This window comes from Octopus bimaculoides, chromosome 19 (genome assembly GCF_001194135.2).
Source record: "Octopus bimaculoides isolate UCB-OBI-ISO-001 chromosome 19, ASM119413v2, whole genome shotgun sequence".
Taxonomy (NCBI): domain Eukaryota; kingdom Metazoa; phylum Mollusca; class Cephalopoda; order Octopoda; family Octopodidae; genus Octopus; species Octopus bimaculoides.
In genome coordinates, this window is record NC_068999.1 from 25,899,173 (window position 1) to 25,917,570 (window position 18,398).

An 18,398-nucleotide genomic window follows, 5' to 3' on the forward strand; every position below is an offset into this window, starting at 1 on the left:
GAAAAAAAAAAAAAAAAAAAAATATATATATATATATATATATATATAAAGATGCATTCCAGAAATTTTGAGGCTGTTTTTAGAAGAGGCAGTTATAGCTGTTCTACATTACTATAATTTTAGTATATCATTACAATACATGTAATAAGCTGACCTATCAATTTTTACTAGTCTAGATTGAAGGAGGCAGCTGTAACAGCACTTTGCTTATTACAGCTGACTAGTTTTCTAGTTTGCAGAATGCAGTCAGTATGTGAAGACAATTTGGAAGCTTACTATGCAATAAAGTTTTGTGTTAAAGTGAGCAAAAATGCTACAGCAACTCATGAAATGCCCCAGACAGCTAATGGATTAACTTGTATGCATCAAGCATTTGTTTTTTGCTGACACAAGAGGCCAAGCAAAACAAGTCCACTGAGAAGCTCATGGCGATCCCCCTTTTCAAAAGCAATTGCATTATCTACATTCACTGGGGTTCCCTCTGGCCAATAAAGAGTACTTTATGGAAGTTCTGAGGGAGTTCAGGAAGAGAATTTCATTGCTAAAGACCAGAGCACATGCACCAGTCTGCAATTCCATCCAAATAATTGACCAAATACTTATAGAAATGGGCATCTTACTCTCTCTACAGTCCATACCTTACTCACTGTGACTTCTGGTTGCTCCTTGAGCTGAGGTGGAAGATGAAGGGTTTCCTTTGGAGGGTTTCCATGGGGCTTTCACAGGGTCGCTGGAGCACTACAAATGCATTGAAGTCAGGGGATCCTTTGTTGAAGAGGATTAGAGTTTTGTATGTCTTTGAAATTAATAAACATCTCTCCTGAAAAGATCTCAATTTGCATATGTATAGATGTATTCTTTTACTTGTTTCAGTCATTTATCTACAGCCATGCTGGAGCACTGCCTTAAAGGCTTTTAGTCAATGGAATCAACCCCAGGACTTACTGTTTGTAAGACTAGTACTTATTCTATTGCTCAAGTGATAGCAGGGGGACAAACATATACATATACACACACACACACACATATATATATATATATATATATATATATATATATATATATATATATATATATATATATATATATATATATATATATATATATATGACAGGCTTCTTTCAGCTTCTGTCAACCAAATCCACTCACAGGGCTTTGGGCAGCCCAAGGCTATGGTAGAAGACACTTCCCCAAGGTGCCACACAGTGTGACTGAACCTGGAACCATGTGGTAGGGAAGCAAGCTTCTTACCACACAGCCACGCCTGCGCCTATGTACATGAATGTATGTATGTATGTATATGTTGGTGTGTGTTGCTACTGCTTTGCCTCGACTTTGTTTCCAATCTTCTGCGAAAACATTTCTGGTCATGGGGTATATTACCTTACATGGTAACAGGTGAGGGTTGGTGAAGGAAGGGCATCTGGTTGAAGAAAAGCCATCTCAACAAATTCTATCCAACTCATGCAAGCATGGAAAAGTTAAATAATGATAATGATTGTGTGTGTGTGTGTGTGTACACAAATACACAGATCAATTTAATCAGTTCTGTCTTGTCCATTACCTACAAATTTGGCTGTGTTACTAGATAAAAAAGTTTTTGTATGTATGTATGTATGTATGTATGTATGTATGTATGCATGCATGTATGTATGTGTGAAGGCACATGGCCTTCTTTTGCCCCTTTTTATTAACCCATATATATATGTATGTATGTTTGTATATATGTCTATATATATGTATGTTTGATTATATACATGAATGTACAAATGTTTGAAGCCACCTCCTTCTAGAATGAAAGAGCTAGTTTTTAACAAAGAAACAAAAACTCTGTCATTGGAATTTGGATATCAATGATAATTGTTACATATCGAACATTAAGAATTTCTTGCATATTTTTACTGTTCTGCTTACAGAATGTATCTGTAAAGTTTGTGTTTGCCAGTCTCTTTCCTCACTTGAACATCCTAGCTTCTGCAGATTGAAGCTTAGACATTTACTAACATAACTGAAGTGCACCAATGATTACAGATATGAATATATATTTATAATCAGGGTAGAGGAGTTACAGGTTTCAAAGCAGTTGTCAATAGATATTCTTTTTCTTGTTTCAAATAACTCTACTAGGCCTATTATGTTTGCATGTGGTAGAAATTTTGATGAGAATATTCCATGAATATTCCTTGTGTTGCTATGTATTCTATAACAACGGTGTTGTTTCCATTTACCCCAGGGCAGTCTTTTCTGTGGTTGACTGTGTATTGTTTTAACATGATGTTTCGGAGGGAGCTGAAGGCTTGATGACATTTTTGGACAGCTGCTGATTACTTGTGTTATCTGCTAATCAATACCTACTGTTGCATCTTGGAGAGGCTGCATTTCACGTTAATATTGTCACATTCTTCTAGTTTATGAGAAACATACCAATGCATAATTGAGGCAAGTAGCGCATTTCGCATCAAGATCATTGTTGAGATATGTAATCCCTGCATATCCAGGTTCATATAGGAGGTCCTCAGGAAGTGAATGTTTTTTAGAGTTCATTTATTTTTGCTGTTATTGTTTAGCAGATGATGTCTCAGTGATATCATATGGCACTTAAAAGCTGTCTGCACGATCTGAAGCCTTTTCCTCCCACTTTTCTTCTGCGATAGAATCTGCTGATATTGTTGTTTCTGTGGAAATTTGCAGTCAGTGTCAGGTTTTTGTAGATTTTGATGTCTATGGAGAAGATTTCCTCTATAAATCAGTTGATTATTCCAAATGTTGGTATCAATACAGGTACTGTAAATGCATTGTGTGATATTGTATTGTTATAAGAGGAAAACTTTGACTGCAATATCTTTTTGCATCTGGCATGATATTCTTTGGTAACTCTATCCTTGTTTATAGTATAATATATTTTCATCAATACCTAGGTATTTGCAGCACTTGTTTTGTGAAACAGGGGGAAAAAGAGAAAGATACAGATCACTGATGTACATATTTAAGATTTAGGAAATAGTTTTACCCCATTCAGTAGTTAAATTTGAACATTTCTTTTGTCTAAATTCCATCCCTATATCAGCAGAAAATATTGTAATTAAATTCAGCTGTTTCTTAGTGTTGTAAGTATTTCAGATATAGACCTTTAGATTACCCACAAAAACTTTTTGGCTAATACAAATATGCCTTGCTGTTGCTGAGCCTAGGACATGGCCTTTGGATCTTCATAGAGGAAATGCCAGTGGATTTAGGGCCAAAGTAAAACAGATGTGCCAACAGACTATCACCTTGAAATACTGAACATTAATAAAATCAGAGAAATCATTCCAATTTCAATGCAAGGTTTTATGGGCCTTTCAACAGCAGCAGCTAATGCAGCAAGTGCATTTGCCAGTGACTTCAGTTGCCATGAGCATGAACTAGCATCAGATGCCTTTCTATATTCAAACCATACTATCACAAGGTTCCTGCAGTGTTTTCTTACTTCAGATATTACAGAAAAATAAAGTGTGTGTGTGTGTGTGTGTGTGTGTGTGTGTGTGTGTGTGAATGTATGGATGGATAGATAGATGGTTGTGTGTATGTATGAATGTATGGATGGATGGATGTGTGTGTGTGCATGTATGTGTGTATATATATATATATATGTGTGTATTTACATGCATGTATGTGCGTGCTTTTATATGTATGAGTGTTTGTATGTGTCCAAGCATTCATATGAATGTATGTACATCTACAGGTATGTATCTATGTATACAGGTATGTATTTTATTCTTTTATTCTTTTATCAGTTTCAGCTCAAAGCTGCAGCCATGCTGGGGCACTGCCATTATTTGATGAAATAAATCTAATAAAAGCATGTCAGTTTAAAACATACATACATGTTATATTGGAGATGTGTTAAGCATGAACTGTATAACAAGATATAAGAAGTTGCTGATTGCCTGAAAGCTGACATGTAGAACAATGAAAATTTGAAATGAGAGAATTTACATTAATCTAAGAGAATTTGGAGTAGGTGGAGAGAAAGAAAAGACTAAAGAACAAAAAGATTTGAGTTGCATTTTTCATAGGAGTTCTTGGTACTAAAAATATATAGCTAATCTAAATTGAATAATTTCCAAAAATTTTTGTTTTACAACAGAAATTACAACCTAATTATTAATTAAATTTCATTTAATTTGGAGAGGTATTACTTATTTTAACAAGTCACATGGCCAGATCAAGATAAAATTAATTAAATCAATTTCAGTGACACATAAAGTTTAACAAAGTCAAGTAATTTCCATCATGAGTTATTCAGTAACATACCAAACTATACGAAACAAAATAAAGTACCAGTCAAGTACTGGAGTTGATGGTATCAACTAACCCTCTCCTCTCAAACATTTTATCAACCTTTCAGGGTTGATAAAATAAGTACTAGTTAAGCACTGGGGGTGATGTAGTCAATTAACCCCCAAAATTTCAGGCTTTGTGCCTATAGTAGAAAGGATAATAATAATAATAATAATAATAATAATAATAATAATAATAATGATAATGATAATGATAATTATTATCATTATATAAGGCAGTGAGCTGGCAGAATCATTAGCATGCTGGGCAAAATGCTGAGCAGCTTTCCATCTGTCTTTACATTCTGAGATCAAATTCCACTGAGGTTGATTTTGCCTTTCATGCTTTCAGGGTTGATAAAATAAGTACCAGCTGAGCACCGGGGTTGATGAAATCAACTCACCCACTACTTAAATTGCTGGCCTTGTGCAAACATTTGCAAAAAATTTATTATTATTATTATTTTTGGTGGTGGTGGTGGTAGTAGTAGTAGTAGTAGTGTTTTTGTTGTTGTGAAAAGCTGGCAAGATCATAAGCACATCAGGACAAAAATGCTTAGTGGCATTTATTCCACATCTTTATGTTCTAAGTTCAAATACCACCAGAGTCAACTTTGCCTTCCATTCTTTCAGGGTTGATAAATTAAAAGTTTCAGTCAAAGACTGGGGTTGATGTTTTAACAACTAATTCCTTTTCCTCAATATTACAGGCCTTGTGCTAAAGTTCAAAATAGCTATTATTATTATCATTGATGTTGTTATTGTTATTATTATATTTTATTGTTATTAGATAATTATTTTTAACAATAAAACTGTAAATATAATATCCTCAGAAAATAATCAATAAGTAAAATAAAGAATTCAAAATTATCTCTGCTATTTTCTTTAGCTTTATATCTTATTTCTTCCCACTTTCTCTTTCTGATACACATTAGATTTTTAGCATGAAACAAAAGAAAGACTACAGTATGCAAATAAACAAATGAACAAACAAATGAATGGAGATAATAAGCACATACACTAGAGAAATCTCACCGTTTGATAACTACTTTTTTGGTATTAATTTCCTTAACTTCCCCTCCTTGACCTGTCTTCCAGAAATCTTCCTGAGAAGTAAAAAGATTCTACAGAGAGCAATTGCTAGTAGAACCAGGCTGAAGTATGTTCACATTAGCATTATACATGTTGCAAGTATGAAAGTATGGCAGATTAAATCATTTCGCTCCAAAACATTCTGAATTATTAACCAATAGAGCCATTTAATATGAAACCAATTGATTTTTTTTCAAAGAAACACAAAAGATAAATAATAAGATTTTCAGGAATATTTTTTTAATAATGTATAAAATGTCACTAATTAGTTGCAGATTACATCATATATGATTCATAGACATATTGAAATTACCAACATAAATACAGATAAATGCTTAAATATATTTTGAAAATAGTACTTCATGACTGAAGAATGTATACTAAACTCTGAATTTAAATGTTTCATGTTTGAATTTTTCTTGAGGTTGATTTCATATTTTGTACAATTGCATCTACAGCAGTAAGTTTTAAATAAGTTAGATATAGGGGTAATGCTAGCCTAACTTCTGGCCAGAATTCCAAGAATGTGCTTCTTCTACAGCTTATAAGGTTAATGTCTCCAATAAAATCCACCAATATTTGCCAAGAGTTTTTAATGAAAGGATGTTTCTAGATCAACGGATGTCACATAATAATTTTTTTTTTACCAGACATAAAACACATTTTGCAGGAGACATTATAGTTGATGGATAATGTTACAGACAGATATTTTATTCATCCCAGAGGATAGAACACAAAGTTGATATGAGTGAGATTTGAAATCAGAAGTACCAAATGAAATACAGCAATATCTCATATCTAACATTCAATCATCTTAAGTCTCTTCAGGACTCTTGATGATAATATTTTAACCACTATATACCTCATATGTCCTTACCAGTGCTGGATTAACCATTAAGCAAAATAAGTACATGCTTGGGGAATCAAAGGAAGTGGTGCACCACAGGAATGGTAAATGGTTTACAGCACAAGAAAAAAAAAAATCACTTGTTAAAATAATATTTGAAGTAGCTTATATGATTGGAAATATAATTATCAGATGTGTTATGTAAGATTAATTTTGAGGATCTGATCAAAGACTTTGCAATTAAAAAAAGGGAGGAGAAAACTTTTCAAATACAAACAAAGTGGAAGTATACAAAAATAAACATTATTTTCCATCTTACTTTTTTGCTTCGTTTTGAAAAATAAAAATTTATTTTATGGTTTATTATTGTTTGTATTTTGAATTACATAAATATAAAGGGGCACCAAAATCTTTTAAGTGCTTAGGGTCTTTATGGGTCTTAATCTAGCCTAGTTAAACCCCACTGGGCAGCAAACAAATTTGAACAAAAATTAAATATAAGTCACCGTATATATTCAACTATATGTCGCACTCTTTTTCTTTCAAATTTTTACCTAAAGTTGGGGGTGCAACTTATAAGCACATCCTATAAAAAAGATCTTCTGATATTTTCTAGGTACAAGCCACATGTGAAGTTCCAACACTTGAAATAACTGAAAAAACCCAAATTGCTAATTCCAAAAAGTACACGGAAGAAAATCTTTAGACGTTTCTTTACTTCTATTATTTGGTGAAAGTGATGATGTATTCTTCTGATTTTTGTCACAATGTTTCATACACTTCCTTACAATTTAAAACAGTTTATTGTATTTTTTCTTTCCAATCATAGCACGTATGACTGAAAAAGTGTCCTAGTAATGAAAGGCATAAATCAAAAAGTAAAGGGAAAGTATCGAGGTAATTAAGTCTCAATATGATAAACAAGTTAACTAGTGTTATCAAGGATAACATTTTACATTATAAACAATGGTTTCTAAAATGCATGGATTTAATAGGATAACAGTTGTTGTGAGTCTGAAAGCTCAGTTATTGAACCAAAACTATGTCTGTGTGATTCCTAATCGAACTTTGCACTCTAACATCAAAACGGTCGCTGCGACTTATAGTCAGGTCAATAATAAAATTCTCAATTTGAACCTTGTAAGTTGGGGGTACATCTTATAGACAAGGGTGCTTTATAGTTGAGTATATACAGTAAGTAGTTGAATAAAAAGGGAGACATTACTATATAGATATATTATAGCAAAAGACAATACAGGCTACTGTACACAACATCATTAGTAACAGCTGTAGTTCTTAGAAGCCATAGCTATGGTTAAATATAAACAAGATAAGATTTACATGAAATAAAGGAATATCAATTTGTGCTGCAAAATTCCTGATGTGAAATCTTGTGTTCAAACCGATATTGTTGTATTTCGGGATGGTCATTTTTTTTTTTTTGCCAAATAAACACACGCATTATATATTTTTTCTTCGCTCTTTATTACTGTTCTTATTTTATTATTTTAACTCATGTCCATTGTCCGGGAATCTTTTGTCACACATCTGTGACCTCTTCAGCGACACTTTTCATTTTCGTGTGTGTTCTTGCTCCACTTACTCCATTCTGTTCCTCTAAGGTATGTATCCTTATGTGTGTATGCCTTTGTGTGTGTGTGTGAGTGTGCATGTGTCATAGTTTTTAACAGCAGTGTGGCCTTCCCCTCCGCAGCCCCATCTTCTCACCCCATTGTGTTGCTGCTGTCCTAAGACCTGAAAATATGGTACAGTTCCTGTATTCCTCTGTGTATGTGTGTTCGCCCACGGTGGTACCATCGTGGTAGTTGTTATTACCATCAATGTCACCACCACTGCTGCTGTCGTTGTTAATCATGTTGTGACATTGTGTGGCCATCCATGAAATTTCTTGTGTTTGTGTGTATGTATGGATTCACTTGGTATGTTGTATGTATCCATGCCCTTTATATAGATTTATTTATTTATTTTATCTATCTCTATATCTAATATCTATCCCAGGTATGTGACAAATACATCTATCTCTATTTCTCGTAAGTATCACAGGTAAGTGCATATGTGTCTATTGTGTGTGTTATCCTGTATTAATTACGGCTTTTTTTTCCTCTCTTCTGTCTTTAGTCATGTGGTGTGGTGTGGTGGTGGGTGTTACTGTTCCATTCATGTTTTCTATTGAGGCTCAGTCTGTCTACTGCTATTTGTGTAGCCTCTGTGATCTGTCTAAGTGTTGTGTCAGTTCTATGTGTCAATAATACCTTAACCTCTATGCTATTAATCAAGCCTCCATGTTCTGCCTGAGCAGGTTAGCAGAGCACTGACAAGCTTTTCCCTTCTTTGAGCTTTTGCCAATGTTCACCTATACACTCTCCTATGCTCACCGATGTAGGTAGTTGTCATATTTCTGCACCGTCCCTCAGTACATCATAAGCTATACACAACATTCCTAACCTTACAATTAACTCATGGGTTCATCCTCCATACAGGGGTCTTATCAAAGGGATAGGTATTGCAGATCAGGGATTTTAATGGGACACCAGGCCTCTCTACTACTTTAATTCATAGATTAGCCTTACTTAATGTTTTTCTAAACAGGTATGCTAGTTCCCCACCAGGGGTAGAGTCGATGAACATGACACTCTTGTATTTTTTGTTGTCATGCCAAGTGTTGGCCTTAGTTATCTTATTACTGGTCCTTTCTGTGTTGTTCCAGGATTCACTCCTGAACAGCAAACAGATCCCCTTAGCATCACTCTCTATGATGGCTTTGTACTTAGTCCTGGCACCTTTGTACACTCTAATCCTGTCCCTTTGGTTGTAGCCAGAGAACTGTATGCAGTGGATGAAGTATTGTACGTGTCTTTCCAATTCCATAAGGTTGCACATGCGAGACACATTCATTACTCTCACCAAGTCAGCTATAAGAATGTTGAACTTGGCGTTGTCCACAACTGCTGCGTTCTTGCGAACCAGGTACTTAGAGGCCATGGGTTTGGCATAATGAGAGTGAAGGATCTGGACCTTACCGTTCTTCGTTTCTAGCCAGAATTCAGTATCTAAAATGGGTAATCTATAGTTAGGGTGCTTACTAGGATAGTCTATCATTATTTCTATACTATTAGCTATTTGCTGGATGCTCTCCATAGTGTTAACTTCTGTAGATCATCAACATTGTCTTGTATGGGTGCTTTGGTTACTATGTTGATATCATCCATGTAGCAAGAGTACATGATTAGGTTTATGGAGTTCTCTGAAAATTTCTCTTTAAGCCTCCTATCCCACCATACCATAAATATGTTAGCCACATTGCCAGCGATACTGACATTGATAGCTGCACCTTCCTCTTGGGTGTATATCGTATTAAACTTAAATATATGACCCTTGAGTATGGTCTTGGTCCTCGCACCCACTGCATGTGCGACCATCTTTTTAACCTGATCTTTATTTTTGGGGTCTGTATAGCTCTGGTCCACCCATTCTATCTCTCTTTAGGGGTTTTCTAGGCCATAGAAGTTATAGTGGGAGGGGGGATCTATTTTTTATTGATCTAGTGGGGCAGAAACAACTAAGGTCATGTTTATGTGACAATGACTATTTAGATAAACAATAGACATGAGTTAAAATAATAAAATAAGAACAGTAATAAACAAGTGAAGAAAAAATATATAGTGTGTGTATTTATTTTGCAAAAAAGAAAAAAATGACCATTCCGAAATACAAAAAAAGGGATCTCTGTTATCAATAAATAATCTGTGGAAGCACATAACACACACAATTCATCTGCATGCAGCCACTCTATAAACTTATTCAGACAGCTGTGTGAATTTTAGAAGACCTTTGTGAAATAATCTGCAGACTCAATGAGGAACATGTCTTCACTCAACTGTAAAATTCCTGTTCTTAGATTCTTTGAAACGAGAAAGAAAATATTCAATGTAATGTAATGCAGGCAGTTCAGGAACCTTATTCTTTGGATGCCAATGCTCTTTGAGGGGGCAACTTGATAAATAGATAGATAGATATATGTGGAGAGAGAGAGAGAGAGGGGGTGGGGAGAGATTATCCAGAATGGCCCCTAAGTATTTTCCATTTCTTCTATTGTTCATGTACACATGTGAAAGGAAGTGAGATAGAGAGAAAGAGAGTAGTGTACAAACAAAAGAAAAGAGCATTTGATACGTTTTGTAGAGTTTACATTTATTTGCAATAAATCACTAACTCAGAAGCAGACATCTGAACAACCGGAATTTGGCAGAGGTAAAGAATACACACACCACCCGTTTTCGGCGTAACCCTAACCTTAAAACCTAACCCCTAACCCTAAACACCAGGTGTGCGTATTCTGTACCGTTATCCAGAATTTTTTTTATTTCACTTCTACAAAACTTTAAGTAGTGCAATTTTGTGTCAAAATATATACACACACATGCGCACGTGTGAACCAGAAGATCAAATTATTACCATTGGTTTTACAATAATATTAGAGTATAATAATAATGATAATACTACTAATAATAATAATAATAATAATAATAATAATAATAATAATAATAATGAAACTAGCTGGATTCGTGAAAACTTCATGGAAAATATAAAAAATGTAAACATCTGTAAATTGTGTGCTGGTGCCATGAGAAATGTTTGTATATTGTGACACAATAATATCCAATATTGGCTGAGGACCCAGTATACAGAATATGGTAATTAATTATATTGCAAGAAAATAAAAGTAACATCCAAGATTTGCTGTCTACTCTGAAAATACTGATAAATATTTAAAAACACAAAACAAAAGCCACCTTCCTTTCAGTCACCACTCTCTGTCTCACTCCTTCTCTGTTCCTCCTCTCCCTCACTTTATTTGCTCACTTCAAGTATACTTCCTCTACTTAATACCTTTTCTTTTTCTTTCTACCTCTCCCTTCAATTGTAGAAAAGTAACAGTGACATCCACAGGTATTGCTGAGAGAGAGAGAGAGTGTGTGAGAGAAAGAGACAGACAGACAGAATAACTGTCAGACAGACAGATACAACGATAGGCCACTGTTAGGACCGGATTAATACCTGTAGTGACTCTGATGACTAAAAAGATTTTCCTGCCCCTATATAGGATCTTTTTTTGTTTTCTTCCAACTATTTAAAGGTTTATCTTGCTCCAGTCCACTCAGCTGGCCAAAATGAGTAGTACCTGTAATTCAAAGGGGCCAGCCTTGTCACATTCTGTGTGAGGCTGAATCTCCCTGAGAAATACATTAATGGTATACATGTCTGTGGAGTGCTCAGCCACTTGCATGTTCATTTTATCCTGGTGTGGTAACGAAAAGTGAAAGTGACATTCAATATTTGCTGTAGTTATCTGTCTTTGATTTACTAATGTGTCTCTGTATCTACTTTTCTTTTGATGTATGTATCAATCTACTCTGAAAATACTGATAAGCATTTTTTTCTCTTCCTTTCAGTCACCACTCACTCTCTCTCTATCACTCTTTCTCTTTCTATCCCACTCCCTCTCTGTCACTCCTCTCTCTTTCTCTCTCTCTCTGTACCTCTCCCTTCAACTTTTTTACCTCTTCCTTTGAAGTAAGTGTGACACACACCACAGGTATGTACAAAAACAAAAAAAAAATTACCGTATTTTCACTCACATCAATTCATACAACGGAAGAAATTCTCTCAGTTATGACATTGGTTGCTGTACCTTTGAAGCTTAAAACTTAGTGAAGCCACAGGCGTAAATTGTCCGACATACCTCTGAATATACATTTGTATCCCAGTACATGGGTCAAACAAACACAAGAATCACAATAAGAGACATTGAACACAACACAGATACATGACTAGAGGTGACTAGTAGCAGTAAAGACAAGTACTCAAAGCTGGGCTAATGAAAGGGGATGTGTGATCAGGAGAAAAATTTAAAAAAAAAAAAAAAAAAGGAAAATTAAAATAATGAAGATCAATTGTAACAACTAAAAGAACAAAAAACCCTAGACTCCAGAGCATCACCAGGTAAAACTCTGGGCATGGCAAGTGAAATATCTTTATGCCCAGTATCAGAAATCAATAAGCAAATGCTTTGTCCTCTAATAGTTAATAGACAACAAGAAAGGAGCATAAAAATGTCACAGAAAAAGAAGACTCAGCAGAAAACAACAAAAACAGGTGAAGTGGAACAATTTCTTCCAAATAACAATGAAATTCCTCTTCAGGAAAATATGAAAGAAATTTAAGATAATGAAGATGAACAAAGATTTACCAGTCTTGGAAAATCACACAAACAGCTACACATCTCTGGTGCCACAAACTTACCAAAAACGTTATAATGATACAAAAACAGTTAGATCCAAAATATAAACAACATACAAAAAATAGATTGTTAGAAAATTTAAGACTAATCATTATAATTAACTTAAAAGAGATTACCCTCTAGATGTTGTCAACACCAAATGTTACAAAAAATTGCTTAATGATGTATTCAATTACACTCAAACACAATTTGAGAAATGATTAAGTGAAGAGAGCCATGGGTCTCCTAACTGAACCTGACCAGTAATCTTTCATATTTCATTTCCTTTAATTATATCTCATTTTAATTACTTTGTTTTATTCAACTTCTTTATTTTTCTCTGTGTACATATGTGGGTGTATGTACATACATGTGTATCTGTGTGTGTATCTGTGTGTGTGTGTGTGTGTGTGCATACCTTTAAAATTCTTACTATATCCTTCCCTGTATTGTATAATGAATTTCACCCCTCTCTTTGCAATTATAAAGGTGTTTTTAAGGTTTCGCATTTTCATTCCTTCCTTAGTAACCCAAAGTGAAAGTTCATTATTTTTTGTATCTTTTCAAGCCTTTGTGGTTAATAAAGAAAAGATTATCATTATTATTAAGGTAGCAAGCTGGCAGAATTGTTAATGTGTTGGACAAAATGCTTAGTGGCACTTCTGGCTCTTTACATTCTGAGTTCAGATCCTGACAAAGTCAACTTTGCCTTTCATCCATCTAAAGTTGATAAAATAAAATACTAGTCAAGTACTGGAATAAAAAATGAAATTGACTAATCATTTCCTCCTAAAATTACTGGCCTTATACCAAAATTAGAATGAATCGTTATTATAAGCTGGCAGAGTTGTTACTACATCAAACAAAATGCTTAGCAGCATTTCTTCTGGTATTATTTTGTGAGTCTGCCAATTTTCAAAAATACATAAACAAAGAATCAATTTATAAACCAGAAACTAGTAAGAGGCCATAACATAGTTTTATTAATATCTGAAACCATTTCACTCAGATCATGTGGTTAATGCTTTAGGAAAAAGCATGGATATTATATTTCCATTTCTTCTCGCTTATAAATACAGAAACTCTGTATTGTATTTTGTAAGCAACAATGTTGTTGATACAGGTTTCCAATGGGCCACATAGTGGCTCAATGTATTTCTGATATTGGGAGTGATGAGAAGGTGACTATACAACCCAGACAAGCACTATTTGGGAACAAATACCAATAAGTACTTTTATTTGAAAGCATTGAGTTATTAGTCTTCCATCAATGTTTATGTCTACACTATCAAAGGATATATGCAGACACGCATATGTGCATGCACGCACACACACACACACATACATATATAGCAAGCTTCCACACAGTTCCACCACCACCAAATTCCTCTCACACGGTATTGATCAATGTTACAGAAGACACTTGTCACAACAGGATCATACCAGAAACTGCAAAGTGAATTCCTCACCACACAATGTTCATTTTGTCTCAAAAGAAATCAATATGTTACAAATGCCTCGTGTTATATTTATTGAATTGAATTTTATGTTTAAACCACTTAGAATCCCCAAAGCAAGAAGATTGATACTCAGGTGTTGCTAGAAAAATCTTAATCACCAAACATGTTTCTTGTGAAGCGAAAACAACATTTGCTTTAAAAATAGTTATGCTTTTATGTGACTTCTGGAAAAACAAGGAATTACTGAGAAGCTAACCCTCACCTTTGATATGTTGACATTGGCAATCATGAGTTCCCTCAATAAACATATCAAGTATAAGATGAAAGACCAGATGGCAAGCTTAGGAATAATTCTTTTAGAAATTTTCCTGCAAAGAAAATGAAGCCCATTATCTGTACCATTACTCTTTGGAGACAATATCTCCATGCTGTATGGATATGTGCAAAAAGAATACCTTTAAAATTCATTATATAAAAACATATTGAATGTAATGAAAAAAAAAGGACTATAATATAAACACACACACATAAAACCATGTACTAAATAATATTACGAAGTCAACACCCAACTGAGTATACACGAAGGTTTAGCCGTTTTCATTAAATGAGAAACACTTTCGAATGATCGTTGACAAATAGAGAATAATATAAAAATTAAAATAAAAAACTTTCACAGGGATTGAGAGAGAATTAATATCAGCCCAAATAGTAAAATTGGTTTAAAATGTTTTTGCTCATTGCTATATAATGCTATAGTTAACACTGAACGTCCACATACCTAATACAGTGAGCAAAATTTGTTTAATTAATCCATTTAGCCTTTGCGGAGTTTGATTAAGGGGAGGCAACTCAATTGATTAGAATTATTCCACTAAGGTGCTAAACTTGATTTCAAATATTGGCACAAGACCAGCAATTTCGAGGGAGGGATTTAGTCGATTACATCGATTCCAGTGTTCAAATGGTACTTATTTTATCGACTCTGAAAGAATGAAAGACAAAGTCGATCTCGTCAGGATTTTAACTCAAAACGTGATGACGCACAAAATATCGCTAAGCATTTTGCCTATCGTGCAAACAGTTCTGTCAGCTTGCCGCCTTAATGAATTGCTACTATTAAACATGTGTAAATACCGCCATAATCTACTTTGCCTTTCATGCTTTCGAGATCGATAAAATAAGTACTGGGATCGATATAATCGGCTTAACCCCTTCCTCGAACTTACTGGCCTTGTTAAAAAAATTTGAAACCAACAAGTGTTGTATCCCTGGAAGTGAACTATTATAGGGGATACACTCCATTCTAGATTAAGTTAAGATGAAGCAGACTTAGACATTTGAAATTTTGAATCACTGTGTAAACTTATCTTTGGCAAGCATGATGTAGTCTTCAGTCATGTTTCAGTCTTATTAGATGAACTCGGTAAACCATAGTCTTTTCTTTACTTATCAAACTAATAAGAGAATCAAAATTTGTGTATACTCATAAAGGTCAGTCTACAGCTGATAATTTCCTCTTCTCCATATGTAATTCCAATTTAAATTGAGATTTCGGAGTTACCTCCCCTATTACATTTAATTAATGAAACTGTTTCCCACTTTTCCTCACTTTTTTTCTTAACACCGAATTAATTACTATTTTTTTTTCAATCGGTAATTAATTACTTTTGTTTTTTCAATGCTCAGTTTTTTTTAAAAAAACTTGTAATTCTGAAGGTAAGGACTTATCCAGTTTTCTCATTTTGTTATTGGAAATATATTTATAAAAAAAAACTTTTTTACAACTTCAAGAATGCAATGTTGAATTTTAGATTCTCATTAAAAGAATTTAGATTTTTAATATCTCAGAACAGTAAAAGAATTAAAAATAAGTTTCCATAACTACTGTTGTATTAACACTTATGTTACTTAGTATTTTGAATAATATTAAAAAAAAAAACGGATAATTATTAATAAATCATTGAATCATGGCAGAATAGTAACACAGCAAATTTCGTTGCAATACTACCACACACGCACATGCCGATATAGGATAACTATGGGCAACTGTTTAGAAACCTCCAGCTTCTACACCCAAATTATAAATACGCATTTATACCAACAATAATTCGTGCATTTAGTTTTGTGCAGTAATGTCCAAGTGACAATCTGGATAAGCTAAGGTTTTCAGAAAAAGAATACGAATTATTACGTTTATGTATTTGTTTTGCAACATTCCTGTTGTGAAATCGTGTGTTGAAACATTATTATTATATTTGGGGATAGTCGTGTTTAATTTTTCCAATTAACCACACGCACTATATACTTGGTCTTCACTTCAGCTTTAATATTCTTATTTTGGTGTTGTTTAATCAAGAGAATGGACGAAACAGAACAGGAGACACGTGGGATGGCGGGTTGTTGAAGAGGTCACAGGACGTGCGACGAAAGAATTAAATAAGAATAAGAATAAAGCTGTATAGTACGTGTGGTTAATTGGTAAAAAATATGACCATCATCAAATATAACAATAGAAGTTAATTTGTACATTACAAATGCAATCTGGAAGTGGAACAGTAAAAATATGCAAGAGTTTTCTCAAGTTTAAGATGACATTGTTTTTATTTACATTCCAACGATGAAGTTTTGTATCTTTGTTAGGAACTTGCTCCTTCCTCAGAGGAAGGATTTAAATAATTAAAAACAGAAGAGAACATACATATGTGTACGTGTGTATATTAAATGCCTTCTCTATTATTCTTGAAAAGTTTTTACTCAGTTACTTATTTAATACTATTTACAAAATCATAACATTTTTATGAACTACACTAAAGCCTGGTGTAGATAGTGATAAAATTCTGTATTCAATGAAGCAACACTAAAATAGTCAATTTTTTAGAGTGGTATTTTATTGAGTAAAGAACAGACTTTCTGGAGTAAAAACATTGCAGTCCATTTCACGAACAGAAGTGAGACAAAAAAAAAAAAAAGTATAAATCATCTGATAGATCTTTTCGGTTTGGCTGCCAGCATTTCAAAAATTAAAGTTTACCGAAAATTTTAAAATTTGGCAAAATAATACATTTGCCCAAACTGAATTGCTGGAGTTATTTCATTTTCTTCCAGAAAAATGTTTTTAAAAAGTTAAAGAGGTTTAAAGTTTGATCATTTTCACCCAGTCAGGAAACAAGATTTGGAAGCTGTCATTCTGTCGTCAATATTTGTAAACAACACGTGTTCTGTCTCCGGTAATTTTCTTTGATGTAAATAAATCTTATTTAGCTGTTATTTTTAGCACACCTCACAACCACCTCAATGCTCAATGACAAAAAGAAACAGACATTTAAGCATTAAATATACATTTAATGCAAATGCGATGGACAACACGTTACATGCGATAAACCCTTTACAATTTAAATTTACTTAAAAACAAACATTTAAGCATTCAATATGCACAACACGCTACATGCAATAAACACATTACAATTTTTAACAGAAAAATTTGGAAGAATTAGATGAAAGTTCCTCTGTGATTTTCTTTCATGTAAATAAATGTTTAGGCATTCAATATTTATGTTAATTTTAAAATTTGCCAGCAAAACCTTATAAAATGACAATGTTCCAAAAGATGTACGTGTTTATATGTTATATATGAAATTAAGAGTGAACAAAATATGCTTAAAAAACGAACATTTAAGCATGCAATAAGCAACACATTACAAAATATTTTTAGGTTGAAAACGTAAGTTAGAAATGCATTCAATTAATTTTTCAAACAAATCACAATTTTCATACCTCCTGCGCCACATAAATTTACAGAGATATGAATCTATCATAGAACGGTGAGTGCCACAGCGTCGTTTATTACCTTGCTTCACAGAGGCCCACGTACTCTCCACTTTCGGGTTAACAGACCCAATGCTGTGGTTCACCGTTCTATGCCCAAAATTGTAGCCATCAATTTCAGGAATGTGAGAGTACGCCCTCCACAAACCGTTGAAAATTGTGGTTCCTGGAAGAATCGAGTAGCGTATGCATTCTTCCAGTGTGTCACGATTCCGACATGGCAGTGCGCACAGAAAAACCTGTCTGGTCTCGCGACACACTCTTAGGTCAAACTAAAGTGTTTGACAGGAACAAAAAAAAAAAAAAGTGCAATAGGTGTATAACAACATGTAGTAAACGAATATGAAAAAAAAAATGCGCGATATTATTTTTTCCCCCACTTTTTTGTGACGTGGTGGGTGAGGTACGGACTCAGATAATTCACACGATCCAGTAACTCAGGTCAAACACTGGAGTTTAAAAGTCAAGGTCTGAATTTTCCGAGTCCTATCCCCCCGTTCGCCAGCGTGCATTGTTTTTTCATATTCGTTTACTACATGTTGTACACCTAT

The 18,398-nt window shown here is 33.9% G+C and overlaps 1 protein-coding gene across 5 annotated transcripts in view; it reads right to left on the bottom strand.

Annotated features, from left to right (window-relative positions):
* LOC106883271 (allograft inflammatory factor 1) overlaps window positions 1-18,398 on the bottom strand; it is a 125,419-nt gene that overhangs the window by 23,755 nt on the left and 83,266 nt on the right. Inside the window, exons 6-7 of one of the 5 annotated variants that reach the window (XM_014934216.2) lie at window positions 14,285-14,390; window positions 5,358-5,446 (exon numbers count right to left, since the gene is read on the bottom strand). The exons of 1 other annotated variant lie outside the window; for it this stretch is intronic. In XM_014934216.2, the coding sequence (XP_014789702.1) occupies window positions 5,358-5,446; window positions 14,285-14,390 (195 nt within the window). Of the gene's footprint in view, window positions 1-5,357; window positions 5,557-14,284; window positions 14,391-18,398 lie in introns of those variants that run through there. 3 more of the 5 variants (XM_014934217.2, XM_052974694.1, XM_014934218.2) reach the window with 3 other exon arrangements.